The 18,496-nt window shown below is 45.3% G+C and overlaps 1 protein-coding gene across 3 annotated transcripts in view; it reads left to right on the top strand.

The window, feature by feature from the left end:
• The window catches only part of ST3GAL1 (ST3 beta-galactoside alpha-2,3-sialyltransferase 1), an 82,235-nt gene extending 74,616 nt beyond the window's left edge, over positions 1-7,619 (top strand). For 2 of the 3 annotated variants that reach the window (XM_075495315.1, XM_075495316.1), the window contains exons 6-7: positions 2,125-2,244; positions 4,119-7,618. In XM_075495315.1, the coding sequence (XP_075351430.1) occupies positions 2,125-2,244; positions 4,119-4,292 (294 nt within the window). In that variant the 3' untranslated portion in view covers positions 4,293-7,618. Of the gene's footprint in view, positions 1-2,124; positions 2,245-4,118 lie in introns of all 3 variants that reach the window. The other variant, XM_075495317.1, reaches the window with a different exon arrangement.
• The last annotated feature ends 10,877 nt before the right edge of the window (positions 7,620-18,496 follow it).

Genomic DNA, 18,496 nt, shown 5'->3' with positions numbered 1-18,496 from the left:
AAATAATTTGACTATTTGAACATCAAGGATGTTTCTCACTCCTGTGTCAGTTCTTTGTAATAAAGAGCTAAGTGAACTCTGAACAAAAATCTGTGTGTTTTCAAGTCAGTGGAGAATTCAGGACGGTATCGATGGCTCTTGGGGAAGGCTCTTAGCCCACAGCTGTAATGACTGCCTGTACCCAATTAAACAAGCCCGGAGGCTGGGCTCAGGCCAAGTCCATGCTGGTTTTGTCCCAAGTGTGTTAATACTCTCCCAGGCAAAGTTCAAGCAAGGTTTGGAGGATAGCGCAGACCAGGGAATATTCCCTGTTTTGCACAGGGACAGAATTGAGCAATGCGGACACGATCTGTGCCATGCCACTTCCCTCAAGGCTAACAAAACACCTCTGACCCATTTTATTTTATAATGTGGATATGTAGAAGGCAATCAGTCAGGGCACCTCACTTTTCTGAGGAGGGCAAAGAAAGATGGACAAACCTGGTGCCCACCCTACAGCAGTCAGAAGAGAGTCCATCCCATGCATACCGACTCATTGCCCAAGCATGCTGTGGTTTAATAGATGTGCCCTACTGCTGGAGGCAGGATTTCCCACGGGGCAGGAGGGTCATTCCCATGTTGCACCTTTAGCCACCATGCAAAGACTTTTGTTGTTGTAGCTGCATGGGTTGAGGACACAACCAAGGCAGGTTATGTAGGGAGAGGTAAAAGATGTTTGCTCTTCCACAGACCTTCCAGCAAAATCAAAGTCTCATTCTCTCAGCCTTTGGAGATGCTGATTTTCAAAGGAGCTCACGCTCCGAATGTCTCAAGGGCTGGTAAAGTATGACACTAGCCCCAGAGCATTAAAATTACAGATTAAAGCACATGTCCTTCATTCAGGAGGCCAGGTTTTGCCAAAGGCTTCAGATGAGACCTTTAACCAGGATCAGTTTACATCCCCGTGCTTCAAACCATGGACCTCTGTGGGTATTAAATAATCACTTACCTCATCCCTACCTGTTGTGAGGAACACATTAACCTCTGCAAAACCCTTGTGAGATGCACCACGGCAGGTTGTTAAACTCACGTCGCAGTTGAGTAGCACCAGCCCAGGGTACGGCTGGTGATATGCAGCAGCTTCCCGAGCAGGGAGATGAGAAGCTTGTATTTCTTCCCACACCGCGCCATGCAAAACACCCTGTGAGAAGCGATTACACAGATACAATATCAGCAATTAACCTCTGACTTTGTAAAAGGAAAAGCCCTGCAGCTAACCAGATAGCACTGAAACGCTGTCACTCTAATTACCAACGCAGCATGGAGGGAGAAGCCTCTCTTTGCCTGGATTCAGGGAAGGGGGTTGAAACCAAGGGCTCCCACCAGTCCCTGGATTTACTGTAGACTCAGGTCTGATCTTAAGTGCTCTGTCTCCATTAGATGACCTCATAATTTCCCCAGGAGATAACCAAGTGCAATTTATGTCTTAAAAAAAAAAAAAGCATAGAAAAATAGGAAGTTTGGGAAACAGGAGAAGTGCAGCTGATGCAACCCGATAGGCTTTCTGATAGTTTACACCTGACTCCTGGTTTCCTTAGATCTGTACCTACAGATATACCAAGACATGGTTGGCGTATTGTGCAGAAGATGCAGTTGCTCCTACGTTCCCACCCAAATTACAGTTGAACTCAATGATCTTAAGGGTCTTTTCCATAAATGATTCTATGATTCTGTGAAATCTGGCATGGCATCTTACACTTGCCTTGCTCAGGCCTCCAACTCCCCAGAGCTCGCCTGAGTTACAGCAGGACGCTGCAGGGAGAGTTGAATGCCTAATTTTCTTCTCACTTGTGCCATTTCATATCCATTGGTTTCAGCAGGGATCACCCAGGATTTACATTAGTGTAAGCGGGGGGGGTACCAAGACCAAGAAAGGGATATTCATGTGTAATTGCACATGCAAAATATTCTTGAGTGCACTTAACTATGGGACTTTATTTTTCCCTTTCACCTGTCCTCAGGGAATAATTATTATTCCTTTCTCCCCCACTCCCCTACCCCAGTGTCCTTTAGGGATGACACGCTACTGTTGGTTTTTTTCCCAGGGTATTTTACTAATGAGTCTTTCTTTCCAATTTTGCCTAGATCCTGGTTTACAATCCAACTTTTATGAAATACGTCTATGAAAACTGGCTCCAGCATCATGGGCGATACCCCTCCACAGGCCTTCTGTCTTTGATATTTGCACTCCACGTATGCGATGAGGTCTGGCTGTGTTTGGATATATGGATAAAAAATCAGGACATTTCACGCTTAAGTGCCATGAACACGCCCTGGCTACTCACTCAGCCTTTATTTCCCTCTCTCCATCTTCTCTGCTGTTTGCTTCTTCAAACAGATGCAGAGTCCTCAGTAACATGAACATATGCTCAACTGACAGTGACTGATTTTTTAAATGTCAGCAAGTGGTAGGGTTTAAGATGCATTCCAGGGGAATATAATTAAACATAAATAGTGGGATTCCACTTGGCATTAAAAGACATCTAAACATGGGTGGTGTCCATGCCCATTTTGTTAGCGGAAGCCCAAATTATATTTTGTCTCACTGTTTAGGCACCTAGAGCCATTGGTGTTGCCCTGGGCATGCCCTCTGCCTCCAGCTGCCAGGCCAGAAAAGTACAAGTCTCAGCCTTGTGTGACATCTGCCCACCTTGAGTAGATGTTTTGAGTACCCAAGGACATCTCAAATGGCATTTATGTTTGGGCAACTGCATTGAGGTCTTATCTGTCTAATCAGGGGAGCCAAGAGGCTGATTCAGCAAACCAGCCCCCTGGTAAGACATTAGGGGAGCAGGATCGCTCCCTGGTTTCCAGTGACAGTGCTGCCTGAATCGCCACTGACTGTAATGGATGCTCAGGCACCTCCATTTGGATATCTAAATCTTAAAACATAATCCCACCTGAAGAAGTTTGATGACCAGCTCTTACATAAGCCAATTTGGGGAATGCAGATCGTCTATTTTCCAACCCAAGCTTGTGGGTTTATACAGTAGGTTATGGTAAATGCCTCTGCTCCAGCAGTTACTTGAGGAAATTCCCTGGCTTGAGTGATGTGAGATGGTCCTAGGTGATAGGAGACTTAGGTAGTTAGTGTAAGGCCAGGTCAGCTCTACAAAATCCTGCAAGCATGGGCTTGTCAGCAAGCGGGATAAAAATCACTATGCTGGCAAAATCCCTGGCCTGGACACAGATGTCCTGATGAAAGAGAGCTTTTGTCACTTAGGCCTGTGTTGCTTGAAGAGGTGATGGAAATACTCCTAATGATGCTGGCAGAAACTGTACCATAGTCAAGGCAGATAGGATGGGTGGCTTGGGTGGACCCTGTTTTCTAGTAAGCAGGAAACGAGCAAGGCTCTGACATTACCAAAAATAACTTAAAACCAGCTCGTATTTGGGTGGGTCCAGGTGTGAGTGGCTTAGGGTGCTTGTTTTGTGGGCTATGACCCATTCAAACCCAGCCATATAGCCACTCTCAGTTCAAATAAAAGTCAACTGTGATGTCTGAACTTCTACCACCAGAGGAGACAAGCATAGCCATCGATGAATGAGCCATTGGGAGAGGAAAGGCCAATAGGCATTTCACACACAAAGAACATAATGTCCATCTGCCTCTGAAGTGACTGCACATGTCATATAATTAAGCATATGTGGGGGTTGACATGCATCATCATTGGGAGGACTAAGAGCAAAACCAAAATTTTTCCTCTCTTTGTGGCCTTAATCAGCTAAAGAGGAGATTCCCATCCCAAGCCTCTGACCTCCTGAGGTCAAACATCATGCTTAGTGGACAGGAATGTTTTTTTCATATTGCTAAACAAAAATTCATAGATAGAAATTTCCTTTTCTGTCTGGGTTCAGGTATGGTGGTGGTCTCAGCATAGCTTAGGATGTAACGTCCCTTGAGGAGGTCTTGGGCTGTTTGTTATTCTGTGATTGCACCATCTCATGCAGTAGAAAAGCTTGGCACTCCACCGAGGTCCTCAGGTGCTGCTGTCTATAGATAAACTGAGAATCAAGAGAGTTTCTTCAACATTTCAGAGCTTTCCAGGCCATAACACTAGTTCTCTCTTACTTCCTAGGTGAATGTGTATGGTTTTGGAGCAGACAGCAAAGGACACTGGCATCACTACTGGGAAAACAATGGTTCAGCTGGGGCTTTCCGCAAGACAGGTGTCCATGACGGGGATTTTGAGTTCAATGTAACTTTGACACTTGCCTCCATTGAAAAAATAAATTTTTTCAAGGGCAGATGACCCTGGCCACGGGGAGAAGTGGGGGCTGCAATTTCCAACATGCAGCAGAACAAAGCTCAGTGAAGATGATCTGGGCTCCAGCCAGGTTTGAATGCGTGAATCTGCGGTGGATTCGGAGCGTCTCACTGCTGCAATGCTCACCGCACGGAGCTCAGCCGAGGACCGGCTTCCACGCTGCACGTGATTTCCTACCTACAGATAGCTGGGAACTACCAATCAGTTGTGGGAATAAGTGAATCTCTGCTTAGGCTCTATGGTTTGATTCTTGAATTGATGAAAGATCTGCCTGTTGCAATTAGGGGAAACCTGGGCACAGGAACTGCTGTTTGTGTGTCCGTTCTTTCCTTGAGTAAGGCAGGAGATCCTTGAAGAAGAGTGAAAAGGACTTCTGGGACTTGAGACCCGCTAGGGCAGCTGTGAACATCATAGTAAGGATTACCTCAAAGAAATTAATTCACTTCTGCTGTTGATCTTCTTTTTGAACTGTCTCTTCTGTTTCCTTTATTACTTCTGTTTTCATGCTGTATTAAGCAAAAACATGATGAAGTTGCCTGGAGTAGTAAATTTTTCAGCCATTGCCTCATTCTGCATTGATAGCATCTAGAAAATATGGAACAAATCATCTCTGATCATATCTTATTTACTATTGCTTCCTATACAGCCATAATGAAAGAGAAAACAATACTGAAAACTCCAGCAAAAAAAAAAAAAGGCCTTTTTAGCCACTTGTATGTTTATGTTGTTTGGTTATATATAATTTTTGTTTCCTTTTTTTGGTGGAAAATACTCTGGAATGCTCATTTTTGTTTGATCAGTTTAAGGTTGGAAAGTGGACTTTTTTTCTTTCAGTCTTTTATATGTGCCTTTTATAATCGTGCATCAGATGTGATTTTTTTTTTAAAGATGACAAACCCTAAATTAAACTTTTTTATAATAGGGGGAAAAATTAACCAAAGTCTAGCCTCCGTGTGGTATACTTTTGTAGTCAGAAACAATAATAACAGCTCCTATATTGTATTTGAGCAAACACAAACAAGACTAATTTTTAAAGGTAGCTTTTACCTTTTTTATGGGAAAATATCCAAAAGTTCCAAGGAAACTTTTCCTGTTATTTTTTTACAAATCTCTTTGCAAGGTCTCTGTTTGAAATGGAAGAAATACCATGGGTTGGGATATCAGCTAGTAATACAAGAGGAATCTTTTGCCCTGTAGCAGCATCTACAAGGACACAATCTACGCAAGCTGATCCCATAGCGTAAGCCAGACTTCAAAATTATGTGAATCTCTGGAGGAATGAGTGCATTAATGTCAGTACCTCTAGGCAGTGAGAGGAGGAAAATGACAGCGGAGATTTTATATCCACAGATTTTTTGCTGGAATCAACGCGTTTAATCCTCAAGGACAGATAAAGTATGAATCCAAGAACAACGTTCAGGTAGTGAAGAATGGGGAACAGTGTTTTTTTTCTTCCCGATATCATGAAAATAGGATTAATGGATTATTGACCCATTTTCAGCTCTGGTGAAGCCAATGGAGTTCTTGCCACAAACTTCAAGGGACTTTAGATCAGGCTTGGAAGAAATGGCATATTTCATTTTTAATGGATTACGATGGATGGGGTTTGTGGCAATTTAGAAATCATCTAAATGACTCGTCTTTCATGCATCAGTTGTGGCAGCATGTCCAAGCGGATGAGTATTTGAGCTCAGTGAAAGCCTAGCCCTTCGACCAGTGATGTGCTTCAGTGCAAAATTTATCCCCTTGTCTTTCCGTGCCAGTTGTTAACAGTGAGCTGCCCGCCAAGGCAGCAGTTCACAGCACAATGGCACGGTCAGCTGGAATATCCGTATTTTGGGCCACAGCACCACTCGCCAACGTGAACTGCTTTACCCGCATGAGTATTACTGGACTCACAGCGTATAACGAGACGAGGATGCCAAACGTCTGTGTGGGGAACTGAGCTCCCTTTGCTGTGCACACGTGACCCTTCAGTTTAGCAATATGGAAAGGGCAGGATTTTCAAATCCTCATGCTGACACCCGTTCATCATCCTTATGTCGAGAAGCCCTTTCCTAGCATGGTGGCCAGCAGAACTCACCACGTCACAGGCCCAAATTCAGTGGGCTTACTGTCTTCTACGTGTCCTTTGTAAAAGTATGAAACATTTCTAGCTGAACCATGTTTGTTTGTTTTAAGGATTCCCACTATTTAAATTGTTGTTAAACAATATGCTTCTGGTGAGATGTCACAGCAATACAAGCAAAGCAACTTTAGGAGGAAAAAGACTCCACGGAAGACCCCAATGGTATCTTCACCCTGTGGCTGGATTTTGGAGATACTTTTTTCGTTATGAACTTCAAATATTTATTTTTTTCTCATGGACAGATGTCAGTAATTCAGAAACACTTCATTGCTGTTTCAGTCATTTTTAAAAGGACTTGGAAGAAAACTCATGGTGGTTTGTACTTAATTCCCATTGATTTTTTTAATCACAGGTGGCAGTTTGAAGTCAAAGAAAGTGGTAAAAAAATCAGCTATCTTGTAGTCTGTGTTGTTCTGAAAGTTTCCTTTTGCTGTCCAAATTAAATTTCCAATTTTCCCCTGAATATTCTTCCTCTGACAGCACATATGACACATCGTGGCTCATAACTATCGTGGATAGATTTAGTGTCTTCATCATGGAACAAGCTGCAATTCCCATTTAATTTTCTTGCCGACAGCAAGCAGTAACTGTGCACCACTGATGTCCATTTTCCAGAGCGTGAGGAGAGCAGAGAGTGGACCTTCCTAGCTGTAGGATGAGGGATAGTCTGTGCCAGCACATTTCTATTCCAGAGGAACTTTTTCTAGAGTCCTTTAGGCAACTGACTGTTGTGTTAGATCTTTGTCTCAGTTTCTCCACAATTTTGCTGCTCTTTCAAATGCCTTCAGAATAAGGATATACCAACAGATGATGCTGAGGGAAGAATGAATTCCCACTGCCAGTGTTGAAGACTGCCTGTGTTCCTGCTAGAAACTTTCTGGGTTTATTTTGTTTAAAAGAACAACAAAGGAAAACCTTTAGCAACATGTCAAGGCTTCAGACTCTCGGACTGTTTTTGCCACCCCTGCAAAGTCTCTGAAGCACTCCTTAAATGTGTGTTATGTTTTTTACCAAAGCCAAATCTCTTGAGCATCTTTTTTCTCCCATGACCAGATTTTCTTCCTACTTTTCTTTGACTACACAATCGATTATGCCAATACTTTTTTTTTTTCCCTCTGATGGTGGAGAGTCTCAATCATTCTTTGACATTTTATTTATTTATTTTTTTTCAGTATGATATGAATTAAAATAATTTTTTATTGTAATCAAATCAAAGGTGTTTCTCTCTGCGCACACTTCTTCTTCCCACAATATTTCCGTTAGCTCCTAGAACCTCCTCTGTCACGTAACAGTGTAATGGAGCCTTATTCCACTTCCCTCCCACCCATCCGCCAGGTGACATTGGCAGAGGAATGCATGCTTCAGGCTGCCGGAAAGCTTGTGGTCATGGGCATCACACTGCTGAGCTTACGGCACCTCTAGACCTTTCTGGAGAAAAAACTTTAAATGCCTGTGGTCTCCTGATGGATCTATGCTGTATTTAGATTATATATAAGGGAAATAAGGTAGACTCAGAAAATCAGTGACTTGAGAAGAGATTCAACTCACCTGTCCTCTGGGGCTGACAGACCTGGCTCCCTCCATAGGAGAGATGCTGAGGATCCACCCCAGGTCCCTATTTTAAGTGCCTAATTTAGCTGCTATGGTCACACAAGCACTTTAGTCGTGGATGGCCTAGGCTGTCCATTAGAAGAACCCCATCTAGGAGACTGACATCTTTGATCAGGTATCCCTTCAGCATGCCAAACACTTTCTCAAACAGAGAAAGCAGGAGTGTTAACCTGGGAGGGCTATCAAACTGGACTGTCCTTCACAGTGGCTCTGTATCTTCGTACTTGCCACTGTGCAGAGGAGAGGCAAAGCATTTGCTCCTCTGTCGTCCTCAGCAAAGCCAAATAACACTGGGGAACAGCTTGCTCTTGAAAATCATTTTGCATTTTGCTTCATGTCCACTCACAAGAAGAGCACTGAAATGCAGCTTCCAGGTCTGAAATGATTTTGTCAGGAAAGTAATTTGCATAAAATTACAATCTGAAGACCCCCTGAGACCAGTAAGACATGCAGCAGCGACAACAGCAACATCCAGACAGATGGACCAACCACAGGATTTGGACAAAGGACTTTGCTTATACCATGAAATGAAGAAAGAAAGTACCCACAGGGGAATAATATGGCTTCAGTTCATGGCGTGGGTTCCTTTGATGGCTCACATTCAGGATAGCAATTAAACCCAACAAATGAAAAGGCAAGGGAGTCTCTTGCCACCTTTAAAAATCTCTTTTCACTTGTCTTTCCTACAGACTTTCAGGGAGCAGATCTCGTAACATTTTGTTATCTTCAGGCAATGTGAAATAAAATGTGGTTCACAGTGAAAGGTCTCCAAGGTTAGGTACTTTTACACAGAGGTAAATCTCTGTGTTTTCAGTTTAATTTTCTCCTATAGGAAAGTGACCGTGTTGCTTTACTCCTTAGTTTCTAAGGTAAGCTTTGGCTGGCAGATATATCTAAATACATCTATATGGGAATTTGTCTGGACCTGTGGCATTAACACTCCTACTAAGGCAGGACATTTCCCAGAATAATTACTTTTTCCACATAATCAGAGACTCCAGAGTTACACAGCAACTACCATCTGTCTCCCTGTCCACCCAGACACTAAATCTGTAAGAAAACCATCCTGACCTACGCCACTAACGCTGCATCCTGCAGCACCATGATGTTCCTCCAAGGATGCCCCAACCAAGCCTCCAAATCAGGTATTACATCAAGGAGCCCGTTATGGCGGTTTCTCCACATGTGGATTTTTGTGTTCCCTTCCTTGCTTTCCCGGGTCCCAAAGAGCTGTCACCATCCAGGGGAGCTGCACATTGCTCGCCCAGCCCCAGCCCAAACCCGTAGTCTGGGGCTGGGTGTTTGAACAGACTGGCGGTACTTCAGCTGTGCTGTGAAACATGTCCAGTTTGCAGCCACATCATGTGTTCAGCCTGCACACATGCCTCAGTGGGTTTCATATGGTAGAAAATAATGCAAAGAGTGATTTCCACTCCTGTTTGCCCTTTGAGTGTTGGAGGATTTTGTATAACACATCCTCACGTTCAGATATCAGAGGGTGGGTACGTGTGAGCAAGTTCCCCAAGATGCTGATGAGGCACCAAGGTTCTGCCTGCGGTGGTGGAGTCACAGGCAGAGTCATGGGAGCGACTGATGACCGGTGGTTCATCGCTGGGGACTTCAAAGAGTTGGCTGTGGGGAGAAGTTCTGCAAGCTGACAGGCTCTGTCATTTGAGGGTTTGATTTGAATAGGCAGGTAAGGAAATAGAAATAAACAGAAGTAAAGGTCAAGACAGGCTAAATAAAAATAAAGTCAATAGAGCTTCTAGAAAACCTTTGGAAACAAAGTAGTGTTTTAACCGTTTGTTTGGTCCGTCAAGGTAGGTGGGCCAGGAGTGAATTAGGCTGGTGATGCTTTTGGGCAAAACATGCTGCTGTGATTTGACCCCGGCCAGCAGCCAAGCTGCCACACAGCCACTTGCTCACTCCCCCCACACACCTCCGTGGGACAGGGGAGAGAATAGGAAAAGCAAAAGCAAGAAAACTCATAGGTTGAGATACAGTTTAATCAGTAAAGGAAGAAAAAACCCAACCTATGTAATGGCAATCAATCACTCACCTCCTCCCACCAGCAGACCAACGCCCAGCCAGTGTTTGAGCAACTGCCACCTTGGAAGACAACTCCCCATCTCCTTCTCCCTCCATCCCAGTTTATTGCCCAGGTTGACATTACGTGGGATGGAATAACGCTCTGAGCAATTGTGGTCAGCTGTCCTGGCTGTGTCCCCTCCCAACCCCTTGCTCACCCCAGCTGAGTTGCTTGGGGGGGGGCAAAGTGAGAAACAGAGAAAGCCTTGACACTGTGCAAACGCTGCTCAGCAACAGCCAAAACTCTGGTGTGTTATTAACAGTGTTTTAGCTACCAATCCAAACACAGCGCTATATGGGCTGCTATGAAGAAAGTTAACTCCATTCCAGCCAGACTTAAATAAACTAGAGACTTAACGAAGTCTCTGGATTCAAGGGCTGCTAAGACCTTTCCTGCAGTCTGACAACAGGTAATACCAACAACACCTGAGATAAAACTTGAGGTCAAATTTACACCAAACTACCTCAGTTACTCGTTGTTCCCAATTACTCACCCATCCCACAGATAACCCACTGGAATCAGGTGAGATTACTACTCACCCCTAGCAGGAATTACATGATCCAAACTGAAAAAAACAGGAGCTGCTTCAGGAGGAGTGCAGCCAGGGGCACCGGTGGCAGTTCAGCTCTGGTTACTGTAGGAGCTGGAATAATATTTTAAACCAGCAGCCAGGGGCAATGAGAAATCACTGTTTTATGGGGCTGTGTGCATGGTGTTTGCTTCCCTCCCTGGGTGGGCACAACGCTTCCTTCCCTGAAGGTGTGTGCCATTCCACCAGCAATAGTCCTCTCTGTGGTGGCTTCCTGGCGGGCCAAGGGAACTTCGCTGCTTGTCACCAGTTGCGAGTCTGGTCCACAGCTGCATGACTTTACAGCTTAGCAGAGAGATCCAGCAGACACAAGTAAATGAAGCTGGAACAATGTTTTTATTTCCTATAATAAGCAAAGGAATGGGAAACATCAGCATGCCTGCAGATTAATGGGTCTCTGAGCAGTGAGATGTGATTAACTCATTTCAATCAGCGCTGGGGATCTCAGCACCTCATTAGCTTTTTCATTAATGGTTACAACTAATATCTGATTAGTGTCTCTGTTTCACCAGTAATGAGTTCTTCTTAATGGAGACAGAGTTTTCCACTGGGTGATGGTGAAAGGGAGAGAGAGGGAAGGAGCCCTCTAATTACTGTGCTAACGGGGCACCTCGCCATCGCCATCACTGACACGACTGTCCTCCCTGCCCCCTTGTCGCTGGCCTTGCCGCATTGGCATGGGCACATGTGTGATGTGCCAAGTGCACTCAGCAAGCCAGAGGGAGAGGACCCAGTTCTGGCTCCTGAGAAAGAAATCAGTCCAAGCTGGATGACAGTAGGTGGGACAGCCTTGGAGGTACTGTCCCCCTCCCTGGGCTAATGGGTACAAGTGATCGGAGATGCACAGGGAAGGGAGAAGAAACACTGGATGGAGATATGAAGCAACAGCTGCTTTCACATGGAGCGCTCAGTGCAGTGATTTGTTTTCTAATAGATTTTAATAATTTCCCCACTAGAGCGTGCTATTTTCCTGTTCCCATGAGTTATCTGGTGGCTTCTGGAACACACAGCTCTCTCATACCGGTGTGTGTCACACCATGGGCTCAGAGCTCGTTCCCTCCTGAGGCTACTATCTTCACAGCTATAAGGTCTGGGGTTTATTTGCTAAACCTATGTATTTTGGCTGCTGGATGAGAGCTGAGTGCGGGAGCCCACTGCCCATGAAAGGGATGGGGGAGCACGATAGGAGAAGTCCTGCAAAGCTTCACACCCTGAGGGTTTACATCAGCGCTGTTATCCATGCAGTTTTCCTTTCCTGCTTTGAAAGGGGATGACACTCCCAGATATGTGTGTGTGATCTTTTGTACTGACCCTTTAGAAATGCTCATAAGTTTAAAAAAAAAAAAAAAAAAGAAAATTATCCTTCCTTTGAAACTTAATTCCTTGACCAAGGACAAATATTTGGGACTCCTGGCTATGTAGTAATGCTCAAATCTTTTCAGTTGGGTATGTAAAAGGCTTTAGTTATAGCAGGTCAAAATGTCCTTTGTGGACCATAAAGGCAACTCATTTTTTTCTAACAGGACTTGTACGTTATGCTACCAATATAATCAGCTTGTGTAGTTTTGGATTTGTTTGTTCTCATCTGTAGCACGCAGATGTTAAATGAGGGGCAGATATATTGTAAAAAGCAATCAATGCTGCAAATTAATTAGCTGGGTTCAATGAAAGCAGAAGCCCTAGCTGGCTGCTGACTGCCAGCAGTGCATATGCTCATGACTCAGCCGTGCCCCACAGCCGAGGCAGAGGGGAGCACCCCATGGGGAGCAGTGAGGACCACTTGGCAGAGCACTGGGCAGGAGCCCCGGGGTCCTGGCTCTTGCCTTGGGCTCTGGGATGGCTCTACTGGGTGACCACACCAAGTCCATTGCCTGTCTGCTGCAGGGGAAAGTGTACCCATCCTGGGCAGTCCCAGGGATGATGCTGGCTGGGTTGCACTGGCATCGTCCACCATACCCCCACACGGATGCAGAGCTGCCTCCCACCCACCTCATGGGAGGAGATGCTTGTGCTGAGCCTGAGAGACCCACAAAACAGAGTGACCTGCTGCAGCACGCTCAGCCCGTATGGGAAAGATGTACCTCCTGTTGCGATGCTGGGCCTTTCCCAGGGCCTCTGGCAGTAAACCCCCCAGTTTAAAATTGTGCTATTTGAACAGCTACTGCCTTCAGTTTTAAATTTCCTATCCGAATACTTCATTAGGTTTTTCAATATTGTGATATCGGTACAGTGAACAATTGTTCTACTTCACCTCTTCTGCTGAATACTTCCATAGTCCACTTATCATTTCAAGCTGTAGAGTTTTTATTTGTTATTCTTATTCTTATTCTTCATCCATCTCCAAGATGGGTGTGAGATCCTCCACCAAGCGCAGTAACTCTCATTTCATTGGCCAGATCCTCACAACTGACCACGGGTGATGCAGGATTACAGCCCACGGCAAAACTGGCCAGCCTGGTTTGCGGATGCTCCAGCCGCTGTTGCTTTGCTCAGCTTTCAGTTGTTTTCAGTGGCGTGGTAGCTCATCCTTACTCATAGCCCATGAGTAGCAAAATCCCAGAGCAGGTAGGGAAAGGATGCACTAAGGTTTGTGATGGGACTTTCCCTTCTTGAGTGTATACCTCACTGAGAATAATCCTTCCCTGGGTCACCTGTGCTTAGGGGCAGCTAGGATGCATTATGGTGACCATGCTCACCTGCATTTGCAAAGGTAAGGCTGAGCTGTTTGCCCAACGTTTCCTTCACAGTAACAGAAAGCACAGTAATGCTCAACGCACCAATTCTAGACACCTTTCCTTGAACAACCCACTATTCATTCCTGTGGCTACATCAGCACTGCTTATACATTGTCTCCTGGAGGTGGTCTCCCTCACATTGCTGAGGACTAGTTCTCTCCAGCTGACTGACCATGCTTGTCCTGCTTAGCAGCTAACCCTGTATCTCCTGTCTGCCCCAAGTACTGTTCCTGTGACCTAAAAAAGAATTATTACAAAAAACATATATATTTTTTAAGTAAAAGTATGTGAAATAATGTGAGAGTGCTGCAGCAGCACCATCAGAATGGGATTTCTATGACACAAAGCTGAAAGTTTCTGTTGCGCTCCCAGAGGTGGCATGAAGGGAGTGCTGGAGAGTGCAAAGGGTGAGCTGGCAGCTGGCATGTTTTGGGAGATGTTTATATATGTAGATATATAAACACAAAAGTAGGATGTAATAAAATAGGTCAAGTCTCATTCTTGTGACCGAGGGCACAGATGTACCATGGAGTATGCCTGTTCAGCTAAACCTCCGTGTCTTAAAAATCCTGGATGGCTTCATCTATACTGCCTTTTGGGAACAGTCCTTGGCTGAGCCTGGGCATTCTCTGGGAGGGGATGAGAAGCCATGGGCTAAAACAGTGCCAGGGAACAGAGTACGGACTAAGCAGTATGGATGATCTCAGGACACGGCTCGGTTCTAATTAGTCCCTAGACTGCATGTATACCCTGTGCCTTCTTTTCTACAATAAGAGCAAGCAACGTATAAAGATGCTGAGATGTACTGTCTGGCTTTGATGTCCTTGCCCTTGTGTCAAGGAGAGGTGAAGATGGCTGAGACAAGCTCATTTCAAATGGCAGTAGAAGCAACAATGGCCAGGTATTGCAGCTTAGGATGTTCAGACTGGACATTAGGAAAAACGTCTTTCTCACTAGGAGGGTGAGAAGTTAATAGGTCAGCCAAGAGCAGAAATGGGACCTCTGTCCTTCAAAGATGTCAAGACTTGGCTAGACAAAGCCATGGCTGATCTGATCCAGCACTGTGGCTTCCCACTTGGGTTAGAGACCTTCAGAGAGCCCTTTCAGCCAAAGCTTCTAGGAATCTCTGGTGAACTGCAGATCTGCAGCATTTTTTCTGTTGATTTGCAAGGCTGGGGTTATGTCTGGGCAGCGTGCCTCTCCGGGAGTGGAATGACTCTGGTGAACCAGCTGAAATTGCAGAGTTTTGAAAAGAAGACAGAAAGATTTCTTTAAGCCCATCAGCAAAGATTCCCTGGCATCCAGCTGTTTTGGCAGAGGCTGTATTTTGCAGGAAGGACAGAAATGTTACTGTGCTTACAACAGCGAGGGTTTGTCTCACAGCTAGTACAGAACAGCTTTAGCTCTTCGTGTTTCAGGTATTCGCTTCCTTTGGTAACAGTGCCCTTCAGACCCTCCTCTCCTGTGCAATCATCCAGCGCTCCCAAACCAACCCCCTAAACAAACCTAACTCATCAGCTCTGCAAACCTGCTTAGTGCAGAGCTCAAGGCAGCATGTTATTACTTGGCCATGTTCTCAGTGGATGTAGATCAGCCTCACTTCCCAGAGGTCAAAGCTACATCAATTTACCAGTCAGCAGGATTTTCCATTATATCCCAGAAGAAAAAATAAAGGAAAAAAAAATTGCCATTTTTATCATCACCTGAACACTCTCTCTGTGAATTTAACTTTCTGGATCTTATGTTTTGGATTTATGGAAATGCCATATGGCGTTTATAGATATGCCATACCCTGGCATCCTTTCCCTTCAACTCTTTGAGCTTGTCTTTGTCACACCTCTGTATAGTGCTTAGCACAGGAGGGTCTGGGCCTTGATCAGGGAGTTTTGATCTGCTCAGTGGCCACAAAAAGAAATGCCCAGCAAAACCTGTCTGCCAGTCAAACTTTTTGCTGCACCTCAACAGGTTCCTAAAAATCATACCACTTAATGCAATGCAGCAGGGTCACAAGTTGTCACTAAAATGATAGTGACATGGTGAATCCTCATTGCTGTAGCACAGGTGTCCAGGAGCTTCAGTAATATAGCGTCTGTCCTCAGTACCAGGAGATGTACAAACGCAGAACAAAAAATTATTCCTATCCCCAAGATATACAGGCTAGGTAAGTATTTAATATGTCCACTGTGTTACCAAGAATAATCAAGAAGTGGCATTTATGAGAAGATAATTTTCAAAATTATCTTACACCTAATGTATATGTATATATAGAGTGAGACATATACATGTATTTACATGTCAAATATCCACCTATCCTTTAGGCTTGGATTTTATTTTTTTTCCACACATTGTCCCAATCTTTTTTTCCCCCTTCCAAATTTTTAGGAGTTGTGGAAGAATTTTGAAGTTGAAGAAAAATAAAAAGCACCTGCTTTTACAACATAGCAAAAAGCACTGGCGCAAAGTGAAAATTTTCTTTGGAAAACGTAATGATTTATGAAGTCCCATTCCCTTTTAAAAGAATCCTCATCTGTGGAAGGAGAGTACAGCAAGGCTGCTTTAAGCATGGGGTTAACAGATTTCACACTACAATAATTTATTCCTGCTCTGTAGGTCAGGCATTGACCATTATCCAGGCCACATTTCTAAAACTTACCTTGACTGGACTGTGTCATGCTCAGTTACAAATTCAGAGGCCTGACATAAGATGTGCAGACTTGGCTTTCAGGAAGCCTTCACCCCATAATGCTAACCCCGCTATTGAAAATTCCTATCAACAGCTCCACTGACATCAGTCTAAAGCTGCTTATGTGAAGTTGGTCTGATCCCGCGTTGGCCTGAATTCAGTTTAGGACATGACACAGAGACTACTAAAGTCACTGGGAGATCTTTCCATTTTCTTTAGTGGGTTTGGATTAGCACTGCAGGTGATGTCCATGCCAGCAAACAGAAGTCATGGACCTTTCCCTGATGTTGGTGCTATGAGACAGCACAACTCACATCCACCCAGCCGGTTGCGTTTAGACCCACGTACCAGGTGGTGCCTCATGGGAATGGCCCCCAAAACCAGGCCAGCAAATGTGCAAGGAACTAAGCAGAAAGGACAACTGTGGGACAGGGTTTCAGCCTGTGCTTTGTTTTATTTATCGGTATGGGCCCAACCTGAGGCAGCTCAAACCCAAGTTCCACCAACCTACTCCTGAGCAGTGGGAAAGGCCGCTCTGCCAGGGGCAGGTAAAGCCTCCCTTATGTTCTTTGCCATCACCATCGCTGTTCCTCCCCACTGCAGAGCAGGTGTTGGCCACCTACTGTTAGCTTTGGCTCAGAGACCAGGTTTTGCATTTCTCCTTTACCAGCAAGAGAGATGAAAATCAAAGCCCGTGCATGTTTGCTTTTCCACTGGGCGGTTGGACTGGAACAATGGAAAGCGATTTATGCTAGAAAATAGTTGTAGAAAGAAAAAGATACCACGAATGCAGTCCCTACCAAAATGGAAATGGGTAAGAGAAGGGAGTTCACAGTACAGATTAGTCAAGTGGCTTGTCCGGGTTAAAAGGTTAGTTGAGGTGTGGGTCTCAATGCTGTATTAAAGGACAGAAATGTCATTTCATGGCTTCGTCCACTCTTTCCTATGGAAAGGACTACTTCTCTTGGAAAATTCTCTGTTCATTTCATAGCACATTTAGCTGTGGTAAGACACCCCTGAACTGCCCTGCGGAAGGGAGAGAGAGAGGTCAAGTCCCCCGTCATACCCATGACCCCATCCCCCATTAAGTTCATGGCCGATATCAGCCTGACATCAGGAGGAGGTGAGAGGTCCACCATCCCCTCCCCATATCTTCTCTTCCCCATCATCTCCAGTGTGGTCAGCTCAGCCTGGCAGACCCACAGCATTGCTGCCAGTCTCAGAGGGAAACAGGCAGCAACCCCAGTGGGAGGTCCCTGCCGAGTCAGCCCTTGGCTGTGCCTGATTTTGGGTCTTCACTGCCCTTGGCTAGATAGGAGGAAAAGCTGGAAAGCTGGAAAGCCCCCACTCCGTTCCTCATCCCCTGCTCCATGCAGTAGCCGCAGGACAGGCTCTTGCTCATCAGTTTGTTATTGATCCATGTCCCTACAGCAGTTGTAATTGCAGAGATGGGACTTGCAATTAGAGCAGTGGGAACAGTGTAACCTGCTACCCCGAGGTGGTGGTTACCAGAGGAGGCACATCTCCCATGGAGGAGTGGACAGAGGTGGTCCAGAGACCGCATGGTCAGGAGCAGCATACTTGGCCTCTGATTTCCACTTTGTAAACCATGTCTGGAGCGAGGCTACCCCATTTTCCTCCCCCTATGCCTTGGCACACGAGTGTCCCACCTCGTTTCTCCTGGCCTGCACAGAACAGAGAGAACCCTTGAACTCCCAAGGACTGACCAAAAGCCTGGAAGGCAGGACTGAGCATCTCTGACAGTCACATAGCATTTGAGAAGACCCTGCTAACAGAAGAAGACCATGTCACAGAGCACAACTCACTAACCCTGAGATGAGCTGGGTATTCCATGTGTCCTGCTGCTCTCTGCTCGATAAGAAAGCTCAACCACACTGATGCTTATTTTTTCCCCTTCGCATCCAAGCAGAGCCAGAGCTGGTGCAAGAGAGCAGGACTGCACTGCTGCAACTATGGGCAGGGAAGGAGGAGAGGTGGAAAGAGAGGGAGTGAGACCTGCCCCTTTCAGCAGCCAAGAGATGCCAGACTGGCTCTCCCATTTTGTGTAACTTCACGCTAATAGCAAGGAAAAGGCTGTGCAGCTGCACAACCACAACATTTGACACAAGGGCAAACAGCAGCAGCCACTGCTCATTAGGAGTCCAAATCTTTTTTTTTTTTTTTTCCCTCTGGTAAATCCATGCCGGTGCTAGCACTGCTCTGGAGTGGCCGTCCCACGCAGCTATAGGGCCCAGCAACAACTAAACTGGAGTATGGTCACAAACATAATTAACAGATTACGTCGTCCTGCTTCCAGCACAGAAACCTCTCCAGATCTCTATGGTCTTCTCCCA

This window comes from Mycteria americana, chromosome 2 (assembly GCF_035582795.1).
Source record: "Mycteria americana isolate JAX WOST 10 ecotype Jacksonville Zoo and Gardens chromosome 2, USCA_MyAme_1.0, whole genome shotgun sequence".
Lineage (NCBI taxonomy): Eukaryota > Metazoa > Chordata > Aves > Ciconiiformes > Ciconiidae > Mycteria > Mycteria americana.
Note: the sequence above shows the minus strand (reverse complement) of the source record. Positions and strands in the feature narration are given on the sequence as shown.